We start from the raw sequence: 27,767 nt of genomic DNA on the forward strand, positions 1-27,767 counted from the left end.
GGGTGGGGGTGTATATATATGCATTTTTAGAGCACTTCATTTGCCACTTAATCACCATTGAGGGGAAACGTCTATAATATTACTGAATGAGGAGATCAAAAAGTGTGAGGGAAAAAAAAGACCCAAAGACCTCCAGAATTTCACTTCAAGCTGACTAATAGTCATTCTAAATGTGGCAAACCAGACATTAAAGAGACTAGGGACCTAACTTAAACGAGCCAATTGACTTCACGGCGCAAAGTACGTGGCACAAGTTCCAGCCCATTTACTTTTACATTATGTACAATTCCTATCCAATCCATCCATGGGCACAATTATGAACATTTGTGCAAATGACACTGTTTAATTTTCACAGTTTTTAAACAAACCCTTAAAAAAAAAAAACGATTCATATTTTATTCCAAAGCTGTGTTTAAACAATGCGTCTTCCTCTCCCATTCAATGGAGCCAGCAACTTCTTTAATCAGCCGCCGTTCTCCCGAGTGATGCGCAACCGTACGAAGCCTTGAACTTAAATAAGTGGAATTGTGCCTACTTGAAAACGCACGCACGCCTTTTCCCGTAGCATTGGTTCATATTTGCACATGGTTACATATATATGCATTTTTAGAGCACTTCATTTGCCACTTAATCACCATTGAGGGGAAACGTCTATAATATTACTGAATGAGGAGATCAAAAAGTGTGAGGGAAAAAAAAGACCCAAAGACCTCCAGAATTTCACTTCAAGCTGACTAATAGTCATTCTAAATGTGGCAAACCAGACATTAAAGAGACTAGGGACCTAACTTAAACGAGCCAATTGACTTCACGGCGCAAAGTACGTGGCACAAGTTCCAGCCCATTTACTTTTACATTATGTACAATTCCTATCCAATCCATCCATGGGCACAATTATGAACATTTGTGCAAATGACACTGTTTAATTTTCACAGTTTTTAAACAAACCCTTAAAAAAAAAAAAACGATTCATATTTTATTCCAAAGCTGTGTTTAAACAATGCGTCTTCCTCTCCCATTCAATGGAGCCAGCAACTTCTTTAATCAGCCGCCGTTCTCCCGAGTGATGCGCAACCGTACGAAGCCTTGAACTTAAATAAGTGGAATTGTGCCTACTTGAAAACGCACGCACGCCTTTTCCCGTAGCATTGGTTCATATTTGCACATGGTTACGTTATTGTCAATCTGAGTAAATAACCACGACCACGGAAACAGTTTATTTCTGACGCATTCAACATTTCGCTTTGTGGCTGTGTTGAACAACTGCGCTATTACCTTTTTCCAGGAAGGGGGGGTCACGGACAGTGTGAATTTACTGGAAACGTCTCTTTTCTAAGTGTTAATTAGTGAGCTTCTGGGGGTAGTTTTAGTTTTATGGCTTTGTGGAAGCACTTTTTGTTTGAAGCCATTTTGGTATTGTTGACGCTTGTTTTCCGAGGCCCAAAAAAAAAAAAAAAGTTGCAAAAGTTTGTATTTGAGTGGGTGTTGACAACAAGTAACTCGAAAGTATTTCCTCATAAGTCTCTCAAAAATCTCAAATTTGAAGGCAGCGTGTGCCATGTGATGCTCTTGATCTCCGTTTGGCTAATTAGAGAATTATTTCCAGAGTTTCCTCACAAGAAAATATGAACGCAGTACCATGTGTGAAAAAGGGAAGCGGGGCGATGACGAACATAGATTGCGTCTGGCCAAAATCAGCGACACTGTTCCAATTGTAGTGACTTGTTGTGCCTGAGGGAGAACAGCATCAAGTTGAAGACGAGCGACTGTTGCTCATTAGTTATTTTTATTCTTATTTATTCTCACCTCTGCTTGCTTGACTCTCAGTTTTGTGCTGTCTTTCATAGCTGCAAGCAGCACAAAAGAAAAAAACAAAACAAAAAACATTTGCATGAGCCGAATTTAAATGTACAGTGGCGGCGAGTATGTCAGTACCGTAGTTCTTTTTTGGATAAATAATTGTTTTTACTTTTCTCTCCAATACTTTGTCCATAGGAGCAGAAAATACTGTGATACAACCTTTTCGGGGGGGGGGGGGGGAATATACCCCTCATATGTGACGCCGCGTCATACGGGCCACTACTGCACGTCACACACAAGCCTCTTTTATTTTGTTAAATTCCTCCTTCCTATTTTTGGTCCCATTGCTAGCATTCTGAACAAACTTTTGTGAATGAAACTTCTTGGCCCTCTTCCCTTCAGAGCGTAGGAAATAAGCATGTTGCTAGCATTAGGACTACTCTTGCCATTTTTGCTAGTCGATTTTTGGGAAAAAACTGCTGCTAGCGGGGTCGGAAAAGCTGCTAAATAGGCTATTGCTAAAGCACGGCTGCCCAGTGGTTAGCACGTCAACCTCACAGTGCAGAGGTTCAATTCTAGCCCCGGCCTCCATGTGTGGAGTTTGCATGTTCTTCCCGGGCCTGCGTGGGTTTTCTCCGGGTACCCCGGTTTCCTTCCACATTCTAAAAACACACATGGCAGGCTGATTGAACACTCTAAATTGTCCCAAGGTGTGAATGTGAGCGTGGATGGTTGTTCGTCTGTGTGTACCCTGCGATTGGCTGGCAACCAGTTCAGGGTGTCCCCTGCCTATGCCCGAAGACGGCTGGGATAGGCTCCAGCACCCCTCGCAACCCTTGTGAGGATTAAGCGGATCGGAAAATGGATGGATGGATGGATAAAGCATGGCTACGTTGACAAAAAGTCATACACAGGTTGAGCTCTTGCTTGCTACCTCGCTTGTACAAGCAATCAGATGTGTGCATTTCAAAAAAGAAAACAAAATAAAATCACTGCATATTTTACGTCTTACTTTGAGTTCAGAGTCATTCTGAGGGCCGGTCAGAGACTCTGACAGATGTGGACACCGGGTTGTACTTTGCCCAGGTCTGGTGGGTAGTGCGTTCGGGCTGTTTTGGAGGTTACAGCTCCAGATCTTCACGCTCCATCCCGCTTTTGACCTCTTTCTGTCTTGTCTCAGTCGCTCTTTCTCCTCCACATTCACATGCCCGTCGTCCGTCTGTCAGCACTTTGCCAGTGGCGGTGTGAGACGTGGCGTCGGGGTGCCTCCGCGCCAGCTTTTGCCAGCTCATATCGTGACCTCCAGCATCGCCACCCCAGACTCGGCGTGCCAAAGCCTCAGTGGGGTGCTGCTGCACCGTGCCGAGTCCTTTCCTGTTTTTCTGGACTGTTCTCAGTTGTAGTTGCCTGATGTGTGGGACACGGTGCAAACGAAGCACCCTAGAAAGGATTGCGCCTACTCTTAGAGGTTCCACGATTTTCTTTATTTGGAGGGACTCGGATTTCAAAAAGGCGGGGCAAAAAGTAACACGATAAAGCGACCATTCACAATTTCCCCCAAACTTATCCACTGAAGAAAATCATGTCCACTTGGACCAGTGCTGGCACTAGCAAACATGTTTATAGCGTGTTGAGATAATGCTATTATTAAAACGTGTGTCAACAGCCATTTTATCACCTCACCGTCTGGGTCAGTGAGTCTCCCGTGGTTCAGGATGGAAGGGTGGAGTTGACCGTTTCGGGGATGAGCTGAGGATGAAATGGCGGATCATGTCCTTATTAGCGGCCAGGCCCAACATTAATATAATACTCCGCTCCCCACAGCCTATCCTCACCAGGCTCCCATCCTGAGAGCTCATGTGGGAGCGCTGACTCAGGTGACTGGATCTTAAACCCCATCCCCTTCTCCACCCTCTGGGGGGTGGGGGGGTGACCTTGCCGCCATCCACTGAAAGGAAAGGGGGCGGGCCGAGGGCAGCCAGACGTGGGTGAAGATCGGCCTCAGCCCCTCATTAGTCCAGGCCGGACTAGCTCAAGAAAAGTGCGCTAATTACTCCGCTAACAATGCCCTTGCCGTTCATGGCTTACAGCGGCCGACGCGCCACAAGGATAATAGACCTCTAACCTCCCTGAGGAGTTCACGATAGTATTATCATGATTATTTTGAGTGACCGATCGAGGGAGGGCGGCAATGAGTTTGGCTGCAGCGTTACGCATTGTTTGTTAGCGGGAATCTCACGGATTCTTCTAATTTTAAAGTTAACATCCCAGAAAGATGTTTGTTATGATTGTAAAGCGTTTGCAGTTGATGGGGCCACTCAAGGCTCTCCTATCTTAGGTGACCGTCTGACTGTTTACTGAGTCATTGCTTCTGTGTGACTGAAAAATAACCGTCGGAGGCCAGCATTAGGCCCTCGACACTCGCCTTCATCTTTTCTGTTAGCGTGTGGAAAACAGCCTGGCGGCCCCGCAGCCTGACATTACGGCGGTAGCCTGTAATCATGAGGCTGTAAAAAAAAACCCAAATCCAGCAGCCGCAAACAGTGTGGCATCGTCATCGTGGTGGCAGCTAAGAACCATTCACCACTTCTGTCCCATAAACGCTGCTTTGCCGAGTCACAACAGACCCACTTAGGAGACTGCTCTGCTTTTAATCATCTTGCGAGCTGACATGTCATGCTTTGCGACATATGAGGATAAGTTCAAAATCAAAAACATGGGGCAAAAAAAAATGCCTTTTTAAGGTTTCTTTGGGGTGACAAAATGAGAGACTAATGAATGCATAGACTTAGCTTTTTGGAATGTCAGCTAAAAGAAAAAAAAAAAATCAAGCCTCTGCTTCCACAAGCTGTTTGCCATTAAGTGTGACGACACTTCCACTAGACGGCTGCTACACTCCCCCTGAATGCTAAGCGGCTATTTCCCATCATTATGGTATTTAATGCGATCAGGATGGTAATCAGATTGCAAATGAAATACCCCCCTGACACACTTGTGTGGGTCTGCTGGCGAGGAAAGAAGGTAATTGATGGGGAATTGGGCAGCACCAGCCAACTTGGGGATGTAAACCCATTTTTTTACTTCTTTTCTCGGTTTAAAGCAAGGCTAAGAACGAATGGACATTTTTGTGCACCAGGGCTCCCCCTACAGTGAATAGATTTCGCAATGTTAGTGAACATATAATTATACCTGGACAGCACCATGCAGTGTTACGTCATCAAGAAATAAGCACGATGTGTTTTTTTCGGTACCGTGCTGCATAGCGTTAGAAGGCAATGACCACAACTCTGGACAGTAATGTTTGCAACTGATGCCTGTGGTCACACACCATCACCTGCGTCAGTGGTATTCAAAGTTTGGCAACTGCATCTGCCCCAGACTCTGACTTTAACAGCGTGGCCAGATGCAAATTATCTGAAGAGCCATGAAAAGAATTACAGCCGACAACTCAAGCCCCCCCCACACACACACACACACACACACCAGTCGATTCGGCCTACAACAGAAACCAACTTTCTGCAACAGAAAATGTGAGGGACGCCCTAAGCACTGTGTCAAAACGTATTGTTGATTATTCTTTTGTAAGAAATGGACAATTTCTAATTCAGATTTAAGAGACTCATTTTAGCTCATTACAAAACCTTGTAGTTTGATAAGCAATAGAAAGAGCCACTTTCACACAAACGTTTAGGAATTTTTTTTTTTTTAGTTAATGCAAAAAAAATAAAAAATAAAATCAGCTATTGTAAAATGATAAAAAAGTCTAGCACAACAGTGAGTCACTGTCGGTGATAGAATATATATTCCAGACCGACTTGCAATAGTTGGAAATCCTGCATTTAGAGCGACCATATGATTAAAAAAAATTCTACACCTCCCATATGCATTAAACACATTTAAACTTATTAAAACAGACTTAAATTTCTTTTGGCTCAGTTTTGAAAGTCTTCCTTCGTGCTTGTTTCACTCTCTTGCTCCAAAGTTCTTCAACGAACAGGCACAGCAAACAAAGCAAAGCTTCAAGCTGTTTTTTTTTTAATCACCCTTGAATTTGACTGTAAGACTGACGCATGAATCAAAAAAAGAATTAAATATTGTATTTTCAACCCATAAAATATTCAACCAAACCATATAGTTTCATCCACGCAACTGATATGCTAATTCAAATTGTATGCTCATAACAAACCTTCAAATCATTGCTGCTTTTAACGCACGGAGCAGCAACACATACAAATGCATATATTCACGCTGCTCCCTGGGAACAAACATCTATGACTGGAATTTTATTGTAATGGAGACCTCTGTCTCTTCTTCTTGCTAATAATTCGGCCCGACCCTACATGACTTCCAGTAGTGGCTCGGTGCTCTGCGGGATTTTGCACAATGTGGTACGACGCGCATCTTGAAACGCAGGACGATTTGTACATTTAATATTTGTGCAATTTTTAATATTGCCTTCAAACAGCTGATATAGCGGCATCTGTCTGAAGCAGGATCATCATTGAGGCTGTTAAACTACCGGTACTTAAAGGTTGTGAAAATGATAGATAATAGTTCACAGCGCAGCTACCTGTAGCTGCTGAGTTTGGACAAACTGTAGTACGGTCTATATGGAGCCTTTCTGTTGTAAGTAGAGTGTTTAAAAAAAAAAAAAAAAAAGTTGATGTCACACTGGTTTGGATTTGGGGATTTCTGTTTGGAAGTGCTTTACGCTTTTGTTTATTTCTCTTGTCTTCTTCTCCTGTGTGCGTGCGTCAGTCGTGACAGTGACCTCTCTACAATCATCTCGAACCTGCACCACAGCAGACAGCACGGCATGCCCGAGGGCCAGTCAGCCTCCGACCACAATGCCAGTCCGGGACACACAGGTAGGACCTCCAGTGATGTTGCATGTGCGTAAGGGCGGGGCACATTGTGCGGCTAACGCTGGCAGATTCTCTGTAACATTTGCAAGTATTCTTTTATTTGACTCTAATGTGTGCGATTGGGGGATTTTGCCATAGGCTTATTACTTCTTCCTGAAGTTCACGCTCTTGTCTCTTTTACTCAATGTTCTTTGTACATTCCGTGCAGCAAGTGGGGATTTATTTTGGGGTTAAAACCCCTGTTTCAAATTACCTGCGAATAAATACCTTTGTTTGTTCTTAATCCAAACAATCATGTGAGCTGAGGAACCGTGTTGTGCTAAGCTAGGATCTTAGAGATGAAACACAGACAGCTTTTAATCGCAGCTATTTGTCAAGTAGCCTGTGTGAGGATATTGTGCCGCCATTAAAGACATATGGTTGGTAAAACGACCTCACTAATCAGCTATTGTCACGGTGTGTTTGGGTGTTTTATGCCACTCGGACGATTAAAAATGACATATTTGTGCTTAGTGTGTCAGCCAAATACACAAAAAGCACATCTTTTTCATTCGTTATTACATGCGCACCACTTAGCAAAAGCATTAGCGATTCCACAAATGATAGCCTGATTCACTAATGTGAGAGGAAGGTCCAACACAGTTAACTCAAAGTTTGCTTGCTCAAGTTGAAAATGAATTGTAATGACTATAGAAAATTCTCAAATAAAACTAATGAAATCAAATTCAATTTAGGACCATAACCTGGATTATCATATGATTGTAGTCAATGACATAAATAGATGTGATCATTATTGTTGAATTGTTATTATTATTCGATTTTTCATTTATTTATTCCGTTTAGGAATGAATTCAATACATTAATTATTTTTGTTTATGCATATACAGTATATCGATTTAATTGTTTGCTAATTCGATTTTAATCATGTATTCAGCAATATATTCATCCATTCATTCATCCTCACGAGGGTCGCGGGTGTAGTGGAGCCTATCCCAGCTGTCGTTGGGTGGTTGGCAGTGTATACCCTGAACTGGTCGCCAGCCAAGCGCAGGGCACACATCGATGAACAACCATCCACAGTCACACCAATGGCCAATTTCGAGCGTCCAGTCAACCTACTGTGAATGTTTTTGGAATGTGGGAGGAAATCGGAGTACCCTGAGGAAACCCACGCGAGCACGGCGGAGAACATGCAAATTCCACACAGGGAGGCCGGAGCTGGATTTGAACCGATGACCTCTGCACCATGAGGCCAACGTGCTAAAGAGTCACAATTCTAATAAAATATTCGACACAATGAAATCTTAATATTCAGTGCACACATTTAATGAAATAACGTCATAGTTCGTGCCTGTGCTGTACTTGGACTGTGTGCATATAGTAAAGCCAAAGATTCGCGTCCAGTGGCACGTGGGTGTGTATGAAGTTTGAGAGCTGTGGATTACTTGACTTGAAGGCTCAGAAACTGTTTTATAGGACAAATGTCTTTTAGGACAGCAGCTATAGCACACATGTTTTTTATTCCGCATGTACAATGCAGCTTTGTGGGTAACACCCTAAATTTGCCCCCGGAGCGACCCTGCCTTTTTCTCATCCTATTAGCCATTAGCACAGCAAGTGGCAAATCAGCTCAGACCCAACACCTCCATTCCCCCGCGCTCTGTTTGTTCATCTTTTGTCTGCAGGATTAATTGCCCATACGGTACCTGTCAGAGCCAGGCATTGTGGGTACAAGGGCGCCACCACTAGACGGGTAGCATCTTACACCCAACTTAGGAATGGATTTTCACCCCAATTGCTGTCTTAATCATCCTCTTTACGAGTGTTGAGTAGTTGCGCTAATGAAGGAAGACACAATGGGCGGATATGGAGGTGCATTGGGCGGCCGCTGACGAAAGAGGGGCTGACCACAGTTTGCCTTCGCCAGAGGGGGTCCTGGACCTGAAAATCTGCCCGTTTGAGCATTAAAGCGCGATTTAACAGGCTGCCCGCGCGCCGCGGTCCGTGTCTGTAAACAGGCCCAATCCGATCAGTGCCTGTAATTCTGTCTGCCAGTGAAATTAGACGCAACACACACATTCACAAGCACACTGTTACACACAAAATAGCGGCTAGCTACACGGAATGCGTGCCCACGTAAAATCAACACAGGTTAGGATTGACGTCTAAATACGCTCGTGGGTGTCTGTGTAACTTTTAGAGCTGGGGATTATTTGACTTGTCTCTCTTCCAGTCTTTTCTCTCTTCTTTCCTCTGTCAACGTTGCAACTTTATGCAAAATTGCGGAATTACAGCGTGCGCAAACAAAAACAGGAAGTCGATGAGGCAGAAGAAGAGAACGCTCACAGGAGAGAGACGCCGTGATGGAAGAAACATTTGGAATTAGTGAGACAGAGGAAAGAGAGATGAATGAGTGTGCTGGCGGCTTCGGGGGAGAGCTGGCGGCAGCTATGGTGGCGGACAGCGCCGCCTGCGTGTGTGCGCGCGCGCGTGTGTGTGTGTGTGTGTGTGTGTGTGTGTGTGTGTGTGTGTGTGTGTGTGTGTGTGTGTGTGTGTATGCGGCGCAGGGAGGAAAAGAGGTCGTCTCTGTGCCGGAGCAGGCCGTTAATTAAATCTGAGGGACAGACAGGAAGGCTGCCTCCCGCCTTCTCTTCTCCTTTCTATCCCTCCCTCCTTCCCTCCCTCGTTCGCGCTCTCGCTCCCCAGCCGGCGGCTATTCAGAGGGTCTGTGAGCGGCGATGGGGGGAGGTGGGGATGAGGGGATGGAGGAAGGGAAGTGGGGGCTGGGGCGTTGGGGGGGTGGGGGTGGTGAGCACGGGCGCCGTTGCTGAGAGTCTGGCGGCCTGTGGAGACTGTAAACTGTGGCGCTGTGGTCAGACCGGAGACTCAAACAGGCAGATAAGGTGTTTTTGGACCGCCTCCTCCTCCTACTCTCCCTCCGCACAGACTCCCACAGGCAGTTACAACTTGTTGGTGTGTGTGTGTGTGTGTGTGTGTGTGTGTGTGTGTGTGTGTGTGTGTGAGAGCATCTTCCCCAGTGTGGTTTTAAGTGCCTCTTTTGTTTTTTTACTTGCATGAGAATCTGGAACACAGCATGTTTAGGGAAGGGATTTCATTTTTTTTCTCAGGCAGGTAGTGAGTGCAAGTTGCCTTTTAAGTTTTACGGATGTGATACCTTTTAAAGGGTTCTATGAAACAAAGCAAATGCTTTTGGGTTTCTCATGCTATAACATAGAGACAAGGGAGTATGGCTGGTAAATGCTCTAAAATGGGTTTCTGAGAGGTCTTTCTTTGTGGTAAAGCCTTGCTACTGTTGGAGGGTTTGTTAAAAGAACTGAAACAACATCATTGTGTCTATTCCAGAAGTCGAGGTGGATATTTTGGAGTAGAGGGTGGTGGGTGATTTTCTATAACCCATCAGGTCACGGGTGAGGTTGAGCCTATTGCAGCTGACAGAGGGCAAAAGTCAGGATAAACCCGGGACTGGTCACAAGCCACTTGCGGGACACATAGAGACAAACAACCATTCACAGTGAAGTTCACCCCTATCGACAATTAAGTGTCTTCACTGAACCGAACAGGCTTTTGGAATGTGGGAGGAAGCTGGAATACATTAAGCAAGCACACGGATGGACAAGGAACGCCGGAGCAAAGTTTCCAACCTCGACTCTCAAAGCCGTGAGGCAAACGTGCCAACCACTTGGTCACTGTGCTGCCCGAGGGGATGATGGTCCACATTTTATTTGAATGCAAATCAAAGTACATGTAATGCCTTTGTGAGGTGATTCGAATGAACTTTTTAGATGAGCCAAAGTGCCACAGCCGCTAATTTTACCAACTACCGACCCATGTCGGCTTTTAATTTAATCTTCAATCATGTGAGGATGCTTTTAAAAAAAATCCCTAACCTTTAAGAACCATTGTTTTGATGATGATTATTCATATGGAGTAGTGTTGCTGACCAACAGGTGCTGTAAGATGAAGTATGAATGGTCAACCCGAGGTTTGACGAGGAACAAAGATACACGTTAATTTTAATATATATATTTTTTAGTTTTGTAATTAAAAGTTACCTTCAGGCCTTGATGCATCAGTTTTGATAATATGCATTCTATCCGTAATTTGCATTCCGAAAGCAGCCTGCGATCCAAATTATGTGGGACCACTTAAAATCCGAGAATAATCGAATGTAGCTACCAACAGAGACCAAATAATTACTTGTTAATGGCTTCTTCCGTGTTTGTCGCAGCGTTTCGCTAATCTAAATGCGCTAAGTTACGGCTTCCGGAAACTTCTTAAACACACGCGGCCACCTGTGCACCAGATGACGAAAGCAGCCTGCGATCCAAATTATGTGGGACCACTTAAAATCCGAGAATAATCGAATGTAGCTACCAACAGAGACCAAATAATTACTTGTTAATGGCTTCTTCCGTGTTTGTCGCAGCGTTTCGCTAATCTAAATGCGCTAAGTTACGGCTTCCGGAAACTTCTTAAACACACGCGGCCACCTGTGCACCAGATGACTGAGCAGTTTGCGACACGTTTTGTCCGCATGCGGCCCATAATTCTTCTTGAGCTCCACTTCTTTCAATTTCCTCCGTCTCCCGCCGGAGAAAGACAAGCACGCGCGCCCAACTGTATTGCCGCGTGTACTTTGCATGTTGGCAGTGGCGCATCCTCCCTCGGCACGAGCCCAAGTGCCCTCACGTCGCCCCCGTCTCCATCACCCACCACGACTGCCCCCGCCCCTTCCCTCGCCCCAGCTGCATCGGCCCGTAAGCCAATCAATGGCGGGGCTTTCAGGGCCGGCGGAGGCCCCAGTGCACGGAAGGGGGGGATCAATAAGTTATTAGCACCATTCTGTCAGCTGTAATGTGAAGATTGATTGGGGGGCTGCGGCTGGCGGCCCACCCCGCGTCCCCGCCTGTCACCCCGCCTTTCCTCACGCGGTCCCCCCTCGCCACTCACCTCCTCCCCCCTTGCTGGCCTGATAAAGATGACAGATTAACGGAGTAAGAGAGGAATTAAGGAGTCTGGCTGTCTGAGCTGTCACCACGCTCCCTGCGATGGAGGGAGGAGGGAGGAGAGGAAATTGGACTGGAGAGAGAGAGAGAGAAGGCGAGAGCAAGGAATGCTGCCTTGCTTGATGGTTCGCCCTGATGGTGTCACATGAAAGAATGGTTTAGATCCCGCTTTTTCCTCTCGGTCTTGAGCTCATCTGTTTTTCCTCTCAGTTGGATGAATTGCGCTTCTAAAGGCGGTTAACTTGCAAGGTTGACACATCATGGCATTTGGACATGTTTCTGATGGCTGCTACAGGGCGGAGGATTCAGTTGGGTTTGCATACAGCCAAATCACAAGTTATTGAACGTTTTTACGACGCAAGTCTCGGCACCGTTCCACATTGAAGTTCAACGTGCTGTCGTGCAGTTTACACCGGTAAACTCTGATCTGATGGCTCGCATCTCCGGCTCAGGGCGTCTTGGCAGAATGGCTGCGTCAGCATAAGCGGTGGCCCATAACAGAGTGACACCTGCCAACAATTTCCCGACAGCAAACAAAGGACAACAATGGAGGACATCCAGTCTACTGTGTTCCTTCTTCTTGGCACGTGGCTGTTTATTACAAATGGAAGACAAGCTTTGTTTTAGAAAAGGTGCATTTTGGATTTTGTTGTCGGACAGAAAGTGTTCTGGGAATTTCAAGTGCTTCAGTTGCCGTGCCATTCTTATGAGTACAACGACGGGGGTGCCAAAAGTTTTGCGAAGTTGGTACCCTCGCAACTTTTGACAATTGAAACATTACAATACTAGAACATTCCAAACCGTACTAAACAAGTCCAACACTTGAGCAATCAGTGAAGGCAAAACTAGAAACTTTTAAAGAGATCCATCTGGCAAGCTGAAATGGTCACACATCCCGCTCATCTGGCCTCGCTAAGACCATCCTGCAAGGCACAGTCAGAGGAAACCCGAAAAAGGGGCAGACAGAAAAAGAGATGGGAGGACAACATCCAAGAATGGACAGGATTGGGCCTGGCAGAGTCCCAAAGAGCAGTGGAGGACAGAGACTGGTGGAGGAGCCCCAACGACTTCTACGGAAGTCAAGGGATAGGTGAGGTGAGGATGTGGGATGCCATCTGCCTCAACTGGTTGGATAAAAAGAAACAAAATAAGAAGAGAACACTCCCGGTCCCCATACAGCTTTCTGTAGTATCTACTGATACGCTCTCATAACGGTAATGAATTTAGTCGTGTTGTTCGCTACAACCCAGATCGCCACTTTAAAAATTTAAACTCACCGCACCGATGATCAAATAATAATCACCACCCCCACCGCAGTGCGCAAGATAACATAACAAGCATGTGATCGGGAAGCGCCCCGGGTAGCAAACTTGACTGTAAGTTCGTAAACGGCTTGCACAGGCGCTAGCACTGCTCAGGGCTGGGCATTAAAAGGGAGCATCAGTCCTCTAAGAAGCCCCATTTAATTGGCTTTAAAAGCTTGCCGCCCTCAAATCTCTGGCCCTCGGGCACCCAGCTCTGGAGACGGCGTGTCTTTAGTGAGGTCAGCTCGAGAGACGACTCCAGGATGTGTGTTTGATCATAAGCGAGCGCCTCCGAGCGTGGGTGGAAAGCATGCTCTTTGCATTTTCTGAAGGTGGAATGGAGGCTCCAGCTAATGGGGATTGTCGCCGTTTCTGGATTAGGAGATGTAGGTTTTTCCGAACAAGGGACAAGTGGGGGGAAAAAAAAAAAGAACATTGGGATGGCAAATGAAGGGAGGGGGGGGCAGACAGGTCATTGAGAAGCACCCTTCATGTGTGTGTGTGTGCGTATGTGTGTGTGCGTGTGTGTGCGTGTGTCTATCCATCCTCATTAACATCTTCCTCCCTCTAATGGTTTTTCGGGTGGTAATGCTTTTGAATCTCTTCAACAACATCAAACAAGGGATTAAAAATTGAAGTTTTTTTTTTTCTTCTTCCCACTTAAAGATGTTGTGGAAAAAAAACACGCCTAAAGGCACTGTCATTTGCATACCATGCTCGTATCACATGGTGGTGCACCAACTGCTTGCCCACCCGGTATTCAAAAGCAGATTTTTAATACTCTACAAGTGAAGTTATGGAAGTAACTGCTGATCACACTCAGTACCGCATTTCAAAAGTAACGAAATGACAAACGACCAAGTTTCACAAGTTGATGGCGTACCTCTTCCAATGCATTTTAACCTTGAGATGACCCGACGGCAACTTTTCTCTTGAAATGTCCACTTAGTGGACATATAAACCACTTCCCGCTGGCATTTTAATATTATCCGCAATTCCTGTCAGCCTGTATGCCATTTGGGACTCTCATTAAGTCTCGATCTTGCCAAGCTAAACTTTACCACCATTGGGACTGTAACCCCTAGCTAACTTTGTTGACCACTCTGCAGCTTTAAGGTCATTTCTGTAAATAATTCTTGTGGCCTGACAGCGAAGTATTGGAAATAAAGTTGACAAAACAAGAGAAAAGTGGTAGAGCCCCACCAGAATGTTGAATCTTTTCCGTCTCCACTCAGAGACAAAATTTTCACTGTGGAGGCAGTTTTCCAAAAATACACTTTGATATCAAGCCAAAACTCTCAGGAAAAAATGTCAGTGTTTCTTTGAACAAGGCCTGAGCTCATGACAGAAGTCTACAAACTCTTCAAAGAATGGCTATTGTTTTTGTTCATTGTTTTTCATAGACAAATGATAAGCATGTCTCTGTTAAAGAGGAGACGGAATGGCCATTCTCTTTGTCGGAAAAAAAAAATGCTCCTCCCAAGCCCTAAAAATACCCTCAGTGAAGAGACGGCAGGAAAACGGCAAAAAAAAACAACAAAAAAAAAAAAACAGAGGAAGCAGTTGCTGCTGTGGTTTGTCTGACAGAGTCTGACAAAAGGCGAGGTGTGCTGGGAAAAAAAAGAACAGACGGCAAGAGAGATGACAAACATCTTTTCCATTCCTGCGACGCGGTCTGCATCTCCTCCCTCCGTGATTAGGCCCGTATTGATTTGAGGTGCGTTTGATTGGGTGGAGGTGAGACGGCGGGGCTGGAAGGAAGGAACGCATGAGAGGGGAGGAGATGGCGAGGAGGAGGAGGCAGCGGTAGGGGGTGCTGTGATTGTACACAAGAAGAGGAAAGGCGAAGAAATGTGTTTGTTCACAAGGAGGAGCTCGGGTGTGGGCGAGAGGAACAAATGAGAGGTCGTTTTCATGAGAGATTGGGATTTGCGTTGGTCACAAACTAATATACGGGCATCAAGTGGGCTGATGGAAATGGAAATAGCTTATAGCAGATGTGTCCACATTTTTTTCTTTCAAAGGTCACACACGGAAAAATAAAAAAAAAAAGGAAGCGATGGCAATTTGGACAGTCTTCGCCTTTAATTTACTGAACCCTTTCATGCACCCTCTAACCTGATAACATGGTAAACTGTCCACTGTAGTTACCGCTGTCCCTGAAAGGGTTATTAACATGCTACAACCAATTCATCAGTGAAGGTAAAAACAGGTGAAGCAATTATGTCATTTTCATATGCACAATACCTATGTTACACCCTTCTAAAAAAAAAGAAAATTTTTGTGTGTCTAACAGCCCCGCCATCCCACTACAATAGATCCATCCCTGTATTGAGCAGCAGGAGACTCACATCGCCACATTCAGAACCAAAACAAGAGCATTGTGTGCTTAGGCGGACCTTGACATCGAGTAAACATGGAGTCAATAATCACGATTCCAAGACATGTCTCACCAAATGTCGTGTGGTGGAAATCAAGGAACTGAAAGATGAGAATGAATTTCTTCTTCTTCTTCTCTTATGCCTGAAAGTGTAGTACCAGTAATACGCAATAGGAAAACGACGCGCGCTGTCAATTGGAAATTTTAGTATCTTCCATGAGCTGAGAAAGACGGACGGTGGGCAAATGGCACCCAGGCTGTTGTTCGGACACCGCCTGCTTTGAGGCTATGCAACCACAGGTTTTTTTGGAACCACATCTGGAAAAAGACAAGTGGAGAGATTGGAGGAGGCATGAAAAGACCTCAGGACAGCCTGTTGGAAAAGACGTTAGCGAGATAGCGAGAAAGAACCGTTGTCCTGTTTCCACTGATACACGCGCATGCGTGCACACACTCACACACACCTGTATGCACACAGTGAATGACTGAGTGAGCCCGATGTGTCATGAGGCGGTTCAGCCCCCCTCTCATCTGCAACAGAAAATGCGCATCTCCAGATACCTGTGGCCTGTTTCAATAATTCTTTTTTTCCAGCTTTTACTTTTTTTGGCGGGGGAGGGATGCTCGTTAACTCTTTTAACTCACGGCCAAACTAATTTCCCAGCAATCATTCGTTCAGGAAGACAAACAGTATTTTTTTGTCCATCGTTTGCATTCATTTCTCTGTTTGTGTCTGTATGTTTACAGATGACCTTCTAGGAAAGAGGAGAAGCTTTTCTCCCAACAGCAGCAGCAACTCCCCCTCGGACAGTAAGAAGTCCCGCAGCGTATCCCCCAAAGGTAAGAGCAAGTATTGCATTCATCCGAGGTGGAGGACTCAAGACACAAAACTTCAGTCGAGTCAGACTGGAGTCGTGAATTTTACACTTGAGACTCGACTTGACTGACTTGAACTCTGAGACTGTACAAGACATTGCATTATTAGGGTGCCATTGCATTTAATTTTTTAAAATTTTAATGTTTTTGCCATAACTGGCATTTATCGACTGCTTTTGTCACATTCGCGCATGAAGTTCATCTTCAGCTTCGCGGGAGAAGAAAGACAGGAGGGGAAGAATCAGTAAAGAGGCAATGTTGACTTAGCTGTAGCTGAAGTCAGCATGTTAAAATTATGCTGAGAAAATGTGTTGTTTGAACGGTTTAGAATAGCACTTTTCTCGCACTTTGTAATCCGCGCACCCCCCTTAAATCCGCCCGACACAGATGGTGCATCCCATCTCCGAACAGATCCTTTAAAAAAAAAAAAAAAAAAAAAAGCCCATTTATAGCCAATCAAGGCACCACCTTTAATCGCTGGAATCACATAATACAGAAGAAATGCTCATGTTTAAATATATGTAAATGTGTAATTATGACAGCAGACGCCCATTTCATACTTTTAATGTGTTGCACTGCGTCACAAAGCACTTGCGCACCTCCAATTTGGGGAATCCCTCGATTTAGAGCAAGGCCCAAGAAACTGAATTCAAGATTTGATTGGGAAGAAATGTCCTTGCGCAAAAGTTGGGGGAACAGAATCAGGCCAGAATTAATTCATTTTATTATTTCGCATCGTTGCGAGATACTAAATCTTCAGTTCACATTTTCTCTTTGCCCATAACATGATACGAGTGCATGATGAATCATGGATTGACAGGAATACCTTTGGCGATAGTGCAGCAATCCAGTCACCATCGTCTATTATTCATATTTCTCTTATGTGGCGTGGAACTGGGCGCCCGACGCAGCCAACAGGCTTTTCCCTCTCGGCTCCCGAAGAAGACTTCCTGACTGATGCATTATAGAGCAGGCAAAACCCAGGGCGCCTTACCGTACATCCAAGCTCATCCCTGGAAATACTGCACATCAGCAACATGCATACAGTTCATGCATTTGCACATAGACACTGGCTTATTTGATGAAACTTTTGATTAGTTGACGTGTCAATAATATGGTAAAATATAGGACCGAGTGACTGGAGCGGTGTTTGGTGACCCTTTCTTTTTGACTGCTACTCCTACACACTTACTTTTAGGCTCCATCTCAGCCTATTAAAGATGCAGTTATTTATATGTGAGTGTTCGTGCATCTGCGTGTCTGTGTGACCGAGAGAGAGAGAGAGAGAGAGAGAGAGAGAGAGAGAGAGAGAGAGAGAGAGAGAGAGAGAGAGAGAGAGAGAGAGAGAGAGTTTTGGCTTCTTTCAACAGGTTCACTTTTTTTTTCGGGAATCCCGCTGGCCACAGGAATCCTGTGGGATTCCCTCGGGATGGGAGTCAACTTTACCTTTAATCAAGGCATTGGGACGTTAAAGGGTAAAAAAAGCAGACAGGAGCGGAATTATCCACTCGAAAAAAAAAATGGACAGATGCACAACCATTTTTAATGGAGCTGACCTCCAAAATGGGTGCAAAGTGTAAATGGGCGTTGTTTTCACCAGGAGCGAGATGGGACGTATTTTTCTTTTCTTTTTGACAATGATCCAGGACCGGGACTGGATTTTTATTGTGGGCTTTGATCTTGTGCATGGACTGCAGTGCGCCTCCTCTGCGCTGAATTCTAAGGGAATGAGTGGACCTGCTTTCATTGGAAACACGTCAGCTGTGTTCACTCCCACGATGGCGCAGATGCCCCTTTCAAACTGCGCTTCGCTACAAAAATACCCAAAAAAGAAAACTTCACGTATGCTCAATGTTCAATTGCAATATTCGCTAAACTTTCGCTCACCCATGTGTACAGATAGACTGCACGTTGAGCTAAATTTGGGTATCAAAATATGGACCAATTAAGGCCCTAAATGTTGAAATATGTTGTGTCGACAAAAAACAAACAAACAAACAAAAGAATAATAGAACTAGTTTTCAGGAATGAAGAGTTAAGATGCCAACATACAGGACGAGAGGAGGCTAAAACACTGCTAACAAACATGGTAAGCAGATGGCTAACTGGTGCTAATACACTGCTAATAGGTGCTAACAGATGGCTAATGGAGCCATAAGTGAACACAACACCTTTAACAAGGCAAATAGAGAGTCTCATTGATGCCATTGTTTTAGTGATTCGTTTCTCACTAACACTGAACACAAGTGACCACTTTCGGAATGGTTAGCAACTTATGCTACAGTGTGTCCAAGCATTTGTGTTCAGCTAACTGGCAAAATGTCCTTTAAGTGTTTAGTTTTCATAGTGTAGTTCCTCCATGCTTAAGGGAAAAGCTTTTGCTCTACCCCTGAGTTTCGTCCGCACCCAAAGCCCGACGCTACACCTGCCGGCGCGGATGTGATGCGTCTCTTCCAAATATGGCAGCGACAGAGAATAACCATTAATGAGTAATGAATGTGGAGAAATGGACTGAGAGGAGGGCAGATGGAGGTAGTCGGTGAGATTGGATGCCGCTGTGTAAATGATGTCTGTTGTTCTTTCTGCACCAAAGTCGTCACCCTCCTGCTGGTTACAGAGTGAGAAAACTTTTGACAAGCACAGACGAGTTGCGCGTACAAACATAAAAGCCTTGAGTACCTCAGGTGGATTAGCGGATGCTTGGCGGTGGAGACAGAGATGCTCTCATGCTCGCTTTCCTCCCTCCAGCCGCTACTGCTGCTTCATAGCCCCGCTCCTGCTTGCTTGCTCAGGGCCAGGCTCAGGTTTCACTGGAAAGGAGGAAGGTAAAAATAACCCCCTTTTTATCCTCTGTCTCCCCAACCACCTCCACATACCCCTCCAATCTTACCTTAGATCATTTTACTATTGACACAAAGAGGGAGGAGGAAGATCATATGGAGCAATGAAATGCAGGCACTAATAGCTAGATGCTGCATCTTCTCCATAAACGCGTTACATGCCTCCTTTTGAATCCTTCATCTTAACAAAAGCTTTTGGACATTTTTATGCTCCGGCTTCGAGAGATCAGTTTGGTTTGGGTCCTTTTTTTTGTCCAAGGTCCATAAATGCATCGATGGATTTGGTTGGTGTGGACGCACCTGAATATAACCCTATCAATCCCCTTTAGAATGAACTAGAAGAAAGAATGTGAGACAACCAAGCCAGACCTCAGACTTCAAGTGGACAATGTAATTGTCATATAATATACCAATTTTGTGTCCCTTCACTTAAAAATGTGTCCACGTGTGGTGAGCATTGATGTGAACTCGTCTCCTGCCGAATGATCTCATAGCAGACACATCGATACATCGACGATATAGATGTATTGTTACACTCCGTGTATATGCTGTTCAGGTTCATTCTTTATGATTCGCCAGTTAATGACTTTTAGGTTTTGAGACAGCATTTGCAAAAAGGGCAGTTTGATGTTGGTCCTCATCAACTAAATTTGTCGCTGCTCTCGTCCCTCAGAGACCGCACAGAGCCCAGAAGGGGAGGCAGGTGGCAGCCACAGCCACATGAGCCCCGAGGAGCACTACAGGCACATGATGTCAGCACTCAGCGAGCACGGATCCTACGAGGAGCAGCAACAGCGCCTCTACCAGCTGGCCAACAGCATGGGACTGCCCGGACACGGTCAGTCCGCTGTCTTTATAACTCGATTGCATTTTTGGGGTTGTAAAATAAACAAAGCGCACCCACCAAAATATCCATCAGAGATGCATTGCAATTATTCCCGCCGCCATTGAAAGGCCGACCTGACATTTCTAATTGTGGCATTGCCCACCCTCTGTCAAGGTGGGATTCACATTGATTTCTGACCACCTCTCCGCTTCGTCATTAACAACGCCCGCAAGCGGCATGCATCAACGCCGCCATTGATCCAGAACCCCTTATTGGCTGCTTGCCAGGCACCTAAACTCTCAATATCCTTGTGCACCTCCACTTCGTTTTCTTATTTATTTTATTTTTGGGAGAAATAAGATGTACTGAGTCAATCTTAATGGAACTGGAACTGAAAAAAAAGACAAATGAAAGCGGTGTACATTGCTGCTCTACCATGGCATCCATTTTTTTTTTTTTGTAAAACATGTACTATTAAGCCCTTCCTGTTCTCTATAAGCTCCTACATCATGGCATCAAGCTATTCAATGCCCAGCTCCATTTGAAGTTTGAGCTACTTTTATTTTTATTGGATTAGCAATGATGTTGAACTGCTGGCTGCAAATTTAAGGAGGGGAAGCCTATAAAAGGTTTAATTACCTTCTTGGGGTCTTAAAGGAGGCAGAATTCAGAGCACTATACAGTCTGATTGGTCACTGACGTACTTTCCCAGCAGTGTTGCTGGTATGAGGCAGATGATTCCACACTCCAGCTGTTATCCTTGTCATTTTATGTTTTCATATCCATTCCATTTTTACACATTACGTTGCACGTAATGCCGCCCAATCCGCACACAATGCTGATGCCAACAAGCGGTTGCTCTGGCATTCCTAGTCACCCAAAAAGTTTAAAACCCAAGCCTTAACCACTGCAAGACTTCTTCCATGACTATTTACATCAGGTGTGCCCAAACTTTTTTGACCGAAGATCTACTTTTCGATCAACCAACCTCCCGCGATCGACCCGTTACCGCGCACGCGCGTCCACACGCATGCCATGATGAGCAATAGCCTGACGCTGAGACATGCGACGCACTTCGGCAGCCTGTTAACGATCGCAGCTCACGCGTACCGTTTTAAAATGCTTCTCTCTGCCTTCCAGATTCCCATTCTTTGCACGTCCCCTCGGTGAATTGTACAAAACAAACTGAATGAGAATAATGATAACGATAAAAGATTTAGCGCAACAACCCTGATCACAAGCTGCAACTGCAGACTGCTGAGCGCTAACAACTTCCGGTGACGCAGTCACACGTCACCGGAGGTTCAAGATTACCTGCTTTATTTTCTTTTCTTTTTGAAATACTTTTTGTACATACTCAATGAAACTGGCTATCTGGCCTCTCAGTTCTTTGATAGAAATATCTGAGCTTTTTTTTGGGAGCAGGTACATCTGAGAGTTGGGACAGAGCGGTGACTGTTTTCGATCACAGGAGGCACGAATGAATCTGTGCAGTGAGAGCCACTTGACACTGACCTGGTCTTCAGCGGGGGTCCCAGTGAATCACCTTCCTTACCAGCCATCGTCTCTTCTATACATCCCTCTCAAATCTTGCATCTGCCGACCCCCCCCCCCCCTTTTAGCCTTGGTCCCCACAGAGCATGCTTTTTTGTGTTTGAAGTGTCGGCCGCAGAAAATGAAAGCGTGCATGAAACAGGGGGGCGAGATGGAAGTCTGTTCATGTGTGTGGATTTGGCGTCTGTGTTTCTGTGAGATGCAGGTTTCTCTCTGGGCATTTTTTTCTGAGAGGGTGGAGGCAGGGCTTTGGCTTGTTGAAATAGCCAGCAGGGTTTTCCTTCGCACCATCAGTTGATGAAAGCAGCTTGTGAGGAGAGACGAGAAAACACAAGTGTGGGGGGTAGAGATCCATTTGAAAGTGAAGGGATGGATGGGTGAGTCATTGTTGTGTCTGAGTTTACCGAGATTTGAAACGATATGCTTCATGTTTTTATCATCACGCCAGACAAATTGACCACTCCACCCTGTGATTGCTCCAAACACAATCAGTCAAAATTATGAAGCGTGACAAACTCTGCATATTTACTTCTGCCTAAGCTTGCCACATTGTGAAAGGATTCACTATTTGCCGCTGTATTCTGTGCTGAGCGGCTGGATGTCGGCTTTTCAGTACCTGCCAGTCCACCAACCCCATCACAAGGCCGGCCAAGCTGCATCAGCGCGGCACTCCTGTGCTTTCTCACGAGCTGAACTGAAAGGATTTCGGCTCAGCTCCAGGAATGATGGCGAGTAGAAAGACAGGGATAGCACAAAAGGAGGATAAGCGATATGGACCCAGTGGTGTGAACTGGGAACTCCCAAAATAACTCATGCATAGGAAGAAATGTTTGGGATTTGCAGCATTTGTGTTGTTTCTTTTTTAGTGGAGGGAAAATTGCATTTGCATGCAGTGGTACATGTAATACTGGTTGAACTTTGGTATGGGCAACCTTCAAAGCAAGATTTCCCAATTAGGTCAATTAACAAGAATGATTGTTTCAGTGCTCAAAATGACACCATGATATTAATGTGTGGAATTTTTGTGGTGATTGAAACCAAGATAGATTGGACATAGAGGACATCTGCTCTACTGTGTACTATTGCACCTTTACCAAGAATATGACAGCGAACCAATTGGCAGCTAGCTAGCAAGAGAAGCTAACATTGCAGTCTACATCGTCGCTTCGTGGTACTTGGTGGAATCAAATGTTCAACGCCAATCGCAGAAATTCCAAGGCAATGTCTTTTTTTCACAAGCCAATGGCGGTGGAATGAAACAGGAAGTCAGAACCTTCCAAAATAAAACAAGTAATGGCTCTTATCATAGCTTAACAGAAGGAGCACAAATGTTGTGCCAATGTCCAAATTCCGACTGGCAATCACATCTGATCACCATGACCCTGAAATGTTGGACAAAAGTGCTTCAACATATCCAGCCTGATGTCATGGTAACTTTTCAGGAATTTTTTTTCTTGGTCTTGTGGTTATTGTCTGTTATAAGAGTTTGGATATTTTTGAACTTAGTTTGATGGTTCCCACCCCCACGCCCCGACCCTAATTGTGATGCAATACTAAATCACAATAATATCCCTTTAGCTGAGCCGCTTATCCAAAATTGCCGATGTGGTGTCTAGCGTTACCCCCAGGAAACTCACAGAGGTCAACGCTTCCACCGTGTCACCCCTGCATCGTGCACAACTGTGTGCTTGCGCTCTGGGGCTCAGGTTTCCTCTGATCCCTCTCTTATCTCCTCACTACCACCTCCACACACCCACACACGCGCACACACACACACACACACACACACACACACACACACACACACACACACACACAAAACCTTGTCTGCCGCCAGCCGAGTCCCCTGTGGCCTGGCGCAGCAAACAGATCGATACACCGGAGCTAGGCCGCATTAATATCTGTCGCTTCACCTCCCACCCAACCCCCAACCCCGGCGCCCGCTCAGCACACACACACACACACACACACACACACACACACACACACACACACACACGGCGGCACCTAAATCACCCTGATACACACAAACACACATAACGCCCATACAGGCGGCGGAAATGGCCCGCTGGCACCTGAGGGATCTGTCTAATTAAAAATGAGGGGGGGTAGATAGATTGAGGATCAGAGAGAAAGAGAGAGAGAGAGAGAGAGAGAGAGAGAGAGAGAGAGACGGGATGGATTTTTCTCTCATTAGAAGCCTTGTCTCCTGGTGCGTCCTGGCCTAGCCAATAATGATGAGGTCTCGTCTGCGAGAGAAGCAGTGAAGCTGGGGCGGGAAAGACGAGGAAGCAGGTGGAACGAAGCGAGCGCCAGAGGTCAGGGATCGGCGTGAGGCGCGAGGCAGGAGGCAGCGAGAGAAGACTGTTGTGGTTGTGGAGGTGAGAGGGAGAGCCACACAAGCGGGCTTTCATCTCACACCATCCATCCATCCATCCATCCGCAAATCATCGCCAGTCACAAACACTGCGATTGCGCATAGGGAATTAAGTGGGTTTCTGGCCAACAACAGTCACACAAAAGTTAGGTCTGTGAACCACAACAGCGGGTGGTGTAAAACAAAAATCACATTTGTACATGAAACTCAACAATTGCACATGCCAATTGTGTTACCTGTTTCCATTGTTTGCCTGTTTGCTGTTGAAGTGCACTTCAACAGCCAAACATTTAAGCAGAAACAACCAAACGGATCTCCAAACAACTTTCATGTTGAGTGGGGCACATACTAAGGGTTTTGGTATGGACCCAGTTGTAGGTACAAATGCCGAAATTAATTCAGACTTTGCATCGACACATCATTTTTGGGTTCCATTTCTCAGTGAATAATGTATGACTTTTCATGGTGTGTCTATAAATGTTTACAACTTGGTGCTGATGCAAATGTGGAGTTTTTAGCCATGGTGGATATCTGCACTGTGCTAAATATTTCAGTTGTACCGCTTCCTCTATTGCCCCTTTCCAAGTGACCCCTATACTCCACACATACAAATATAGCCCTCTTCCATATTTCTGTGTTCTTTGCATATTTATCACACACAAAGACTTCAATTCATCAAACCAATTTTCATATCACACAGAGACAACTCAAGGATATACAAAATGCTGTTTCAAAATGCCTATTTAATTTATTTAAACACCAAAAATTCCAAACCTACCAATCCCTATGTGAAAAAGTAATTGCCACTTGAACCTAATAATGGATTGTGCCAACCTTGGCAGCAATAACTGAAATCGAGCGTTTGTGATCATTGGTGATGAGTCTTTCACATCGCTGTGGAAGAATTTTGGCCCATTCTTCTTCGCAGAGTTGCTTCAACTCTGCCTTATGAGAGAGTTTTCAAGCATAAACTGCCCGTCTAAAGTCACACCACATCTCAATTGGATTTAAATCCAGACTTTCACTTAGCCAATCCAAAACCTTAATTTTTTTTTTATTTTAAGCCATTCAGAGGTGGACTTGTTGGTATGTTTCGGATCGTTGTCCTGCTGCATGAGGGCGCAAACTTATTGTCAGATGTTCTTCTTCAGGGTTTTCTGGTAGACAGCAGAATTCATTACCCTATCAATCACAGCAAGTTGTCCTGGTCCTGAGGTAGCAAAGCAGCCACAGACTATCACACTGCCACCACCATGCTTCACTGTTGGCATAATGTTCTTTTTTATCAAATCATGTGCCATTTTTACCCTCAATCTAACAGGCCACACATCTTCCAAAAAGTTCAATTTTTGACGAATCAGTCCACAGAATTTTTTTCCAAAAGTCTTGAGGATCATCTATATGTCTTCTGGCAAATGTGAGATAAGCCTTTGTGTTCTTTTAGGGCAGCAGTGGTTTTCGCCTGGGAACTCTCTCACGGATGCCATTTTTGGCCAGTGTCTTTCTTATGGTAGAGTTGTGAACACCGACAGAGGCCACTGAGGTCTGGAGTTCTTTGGGTGTTGTTCTAAGTTCTTTTCCAACCTCCTGGATGAGTCGTCATCGCATGCATGGATTGGATTTAGCTGGTTGACCACTCCTGGGAATCTTTGCCACCATTACCAGTTTTATCCATTTGTGGATAATGGTTCTAACAGTGGTTTGCTGAAGCCCCAGAGTCTTGGAAATGGCTTTGTAACCTTTTCCAGACTGATAGATTTCAATAACAATTTTTTTCTAATTTCTTCTTGAATTACTTCGGATCGTGGCATGATGCGTTTGTTTCTTCAGTTCTTGTAGCCTACTTCACTTTGTCTGATAGATTCTATTTATGTGATTGTTTGATTCAACAAATGTGGCGCGAGGGTGTTGCCTGTGAAATTGAACTCAACTTTCCCAAAACTATCGTTAGTCACAGTAACTTTGTGATTTAACAAGGGGGGGGGGGGATACTATTTCAGAGCACTGCATGATGTTTAGTCTGGCTAATAAGTGTGAAATCACTAAAGTATAGTTGACAAATTTAAACGTGGTCCTTCATGTGTGTCATCTGACATATACCTCTTTCCTTCTGTGTCACAAACAGAGCAATGCACAGCCCACTCAACATGCGTGTTAAGTCGATGTTTATAAGGATTTTCTGCCTGTCTGCATGGAAATTAGCAGCCGGATGCTAAATTTATACCTTCCCTTCTCTCCTCTCCTCATTTCTTGTCTTTGCTTCAACTATCATTCTTCCATCACACTCCTTTCTCCCCGTTCCCGTGTTTTCCATCTTTGTTCTTTACTCAGACGTGCTGCGCGCTCAGCAGGAAGCGTTGGCTGCGGCGGTGAGGAATCCGGCGGCCTTAGAAGCTCACCTGCCCACGGGAGGCAGCTCCTCATCATCCAGCCAGAGACGCAAGCAGGGCCTACCGCAGCACCGGGATGCACATTACACAGAAAGGTGACAAATCTGTTGCAAACACTTACGGGCCCCGAGTTTGTTTGCAGTGCAAGCGTGACTCATTAATAAAGCCTGACACTAACGTCCGCCACGCAAATGACCATTACAGTTGATGTAAGGAAATAGGAGGAAAGAAAATAAGAAAACGCATCGAAGTAGGTTGGTTACTATCGTCGATGTGTGTGTCTGTGTGCGCGCGCGCGCGCGTCTGTGTGTGTGTGTGTGTGTGTGTGTGTGTGTGTGTGTGTGTGTGTGTGTGTGTGTGTGTCCAAATAGCCCTTTGCCTACAACTGTGGAGACGCACGGCTGCGTACCCGACTCATACTCCCTCCCTCTATACCTCTATACCCCCAGTGGTGGCCCCTGTGCCTCCCAAACAAAGCCGGGGGCAGCGGGAGTGGGCGGATAATTGCTTGTCGATTATTTATGTGGCGCGGGGAGAGGCGGGGGGATCGATAATGGGCCGACGGTGCGGCAGCGGGGAGTGAGGGAGGGAGGAAGAGAAGGGGGGATGTTTGTGCGAGAGCAGGGGAGTGAAGGGAAGGGGTGGGGATGTAAGCAGGAAGCGGAGCGGCCTCCTGGTGCGGTGTTGGGGTGTGTGCATCGTGTGCTTGTGTGTGTGTATGTGCTTGTGTGTGTGTGTGTGTGTGTGTGTGTGTGTGTGTGTGTGCGCACGTGTGCTCCATTTTCAAGCGTCATGTACGTCATATATGCGGATTGAATTTGGCTTTGTTTGTATGAATAGAATTTGTGCCTGCATGCCTGTGCGTGTGTGGCCCATGGTGCAGTGCAAATGTGGTCAGCGAGCCGCGGCTATGCGCCGCCAGTGTATACAGAGCGGCGTAATTAGCCATACAGGGCCGGGAAGGGTTAAACAGGCCTCACCCCAAACCCAAAAACCTCCCACCTGCCTCGTCTTTAACCTCTTTATAAGCTTCACACTTTTGGATGGAGTATAATGGAAGGGGGTTAAAAGAGAAAATCGGCTCAAGGGCACTTGGCATTAATCGTAACTTTTGTCAGAATGAGAGAATGAAAGAAAAAAGGGGAACATAAAGTGTATCAGTAAGTGTACAATACAAACCCTTTATTCACTTAGGAGCATAATTACACCTGTCCTCAAATACTGTATCCAATTTCGACATTAAGGCCACTTCACAAAATGACTGTAGAACCCACAGCTACAATCTATATATTATCTATCTATCTATCAGTCTATCTACAGCATGTATCTATCCATCATCACATTTTGGACATCCCATTAACATAAAAATGTAAAAAAATTCTAAAAATGCACATACTGTATATGTTTTTCATAGGACAGTGATGATATATACCCCCCCTCCCCACACACACACACACACACACAGACACACTCCAGCACCACCCCCGGTAAATAAAGCGATAAAGCGGTTCGGAAAATTAATGAATGT

The 27,767-nt window shown here is 45.3% G+C and overlaps 1 protein-coding gene across 2 annotated transcripts in view; it reads left to right on the forward strand.

Annotated features, from left to right (window-relative positions):
• samd11 (sterile alpha motif domain containing 11) overlaps window positions 1-27,767 on the forward strand; it is a 60,802-nt gene that overhangs the window by 18,644 nt on the left and 14,391 nt on the right. For both annotated transcript variants that reach the window (XM_019863039.1, XM_019863038.1), the window contains exons 4-7: window positions 6,559-6,668; window positions 16,124-16,216; window positions 19,766-19,930; window positions 26,181-26,334. In XM_019863039.1, coding sequence (XP_019718598.1) covers window positions 6,559-6,668; window positions 16,124-16,216; window positions 19,766-19,930; window positions 26,181-26,334 — 522 coding nt within the window. The remainder of the gene's footprint in view (window positions 1-6,558; window positions 6,669-16,123; window positions 16,217-19,765; window positions 19,931-26,180; window positions 26,335-27,767) is intronic.

The sequence above is a fragment of the Hippocampus comes genome, unplaced genomic scaffold, assembly GCF_001891065.2.
Source record: "Hippocampus comes isolate QL1 unplaced genomic scaffold, H_comes_QL1_v1.1 scaffold1, whole genome shotgun sequence".
Taxonomy (NCBI): domain Eukaryota; kingdom Metazoa; phylum Chordata; class Actinopteri; order Syngnathiformes; family Syngnathidae; genus Hippocampus; species Hippocampus comes.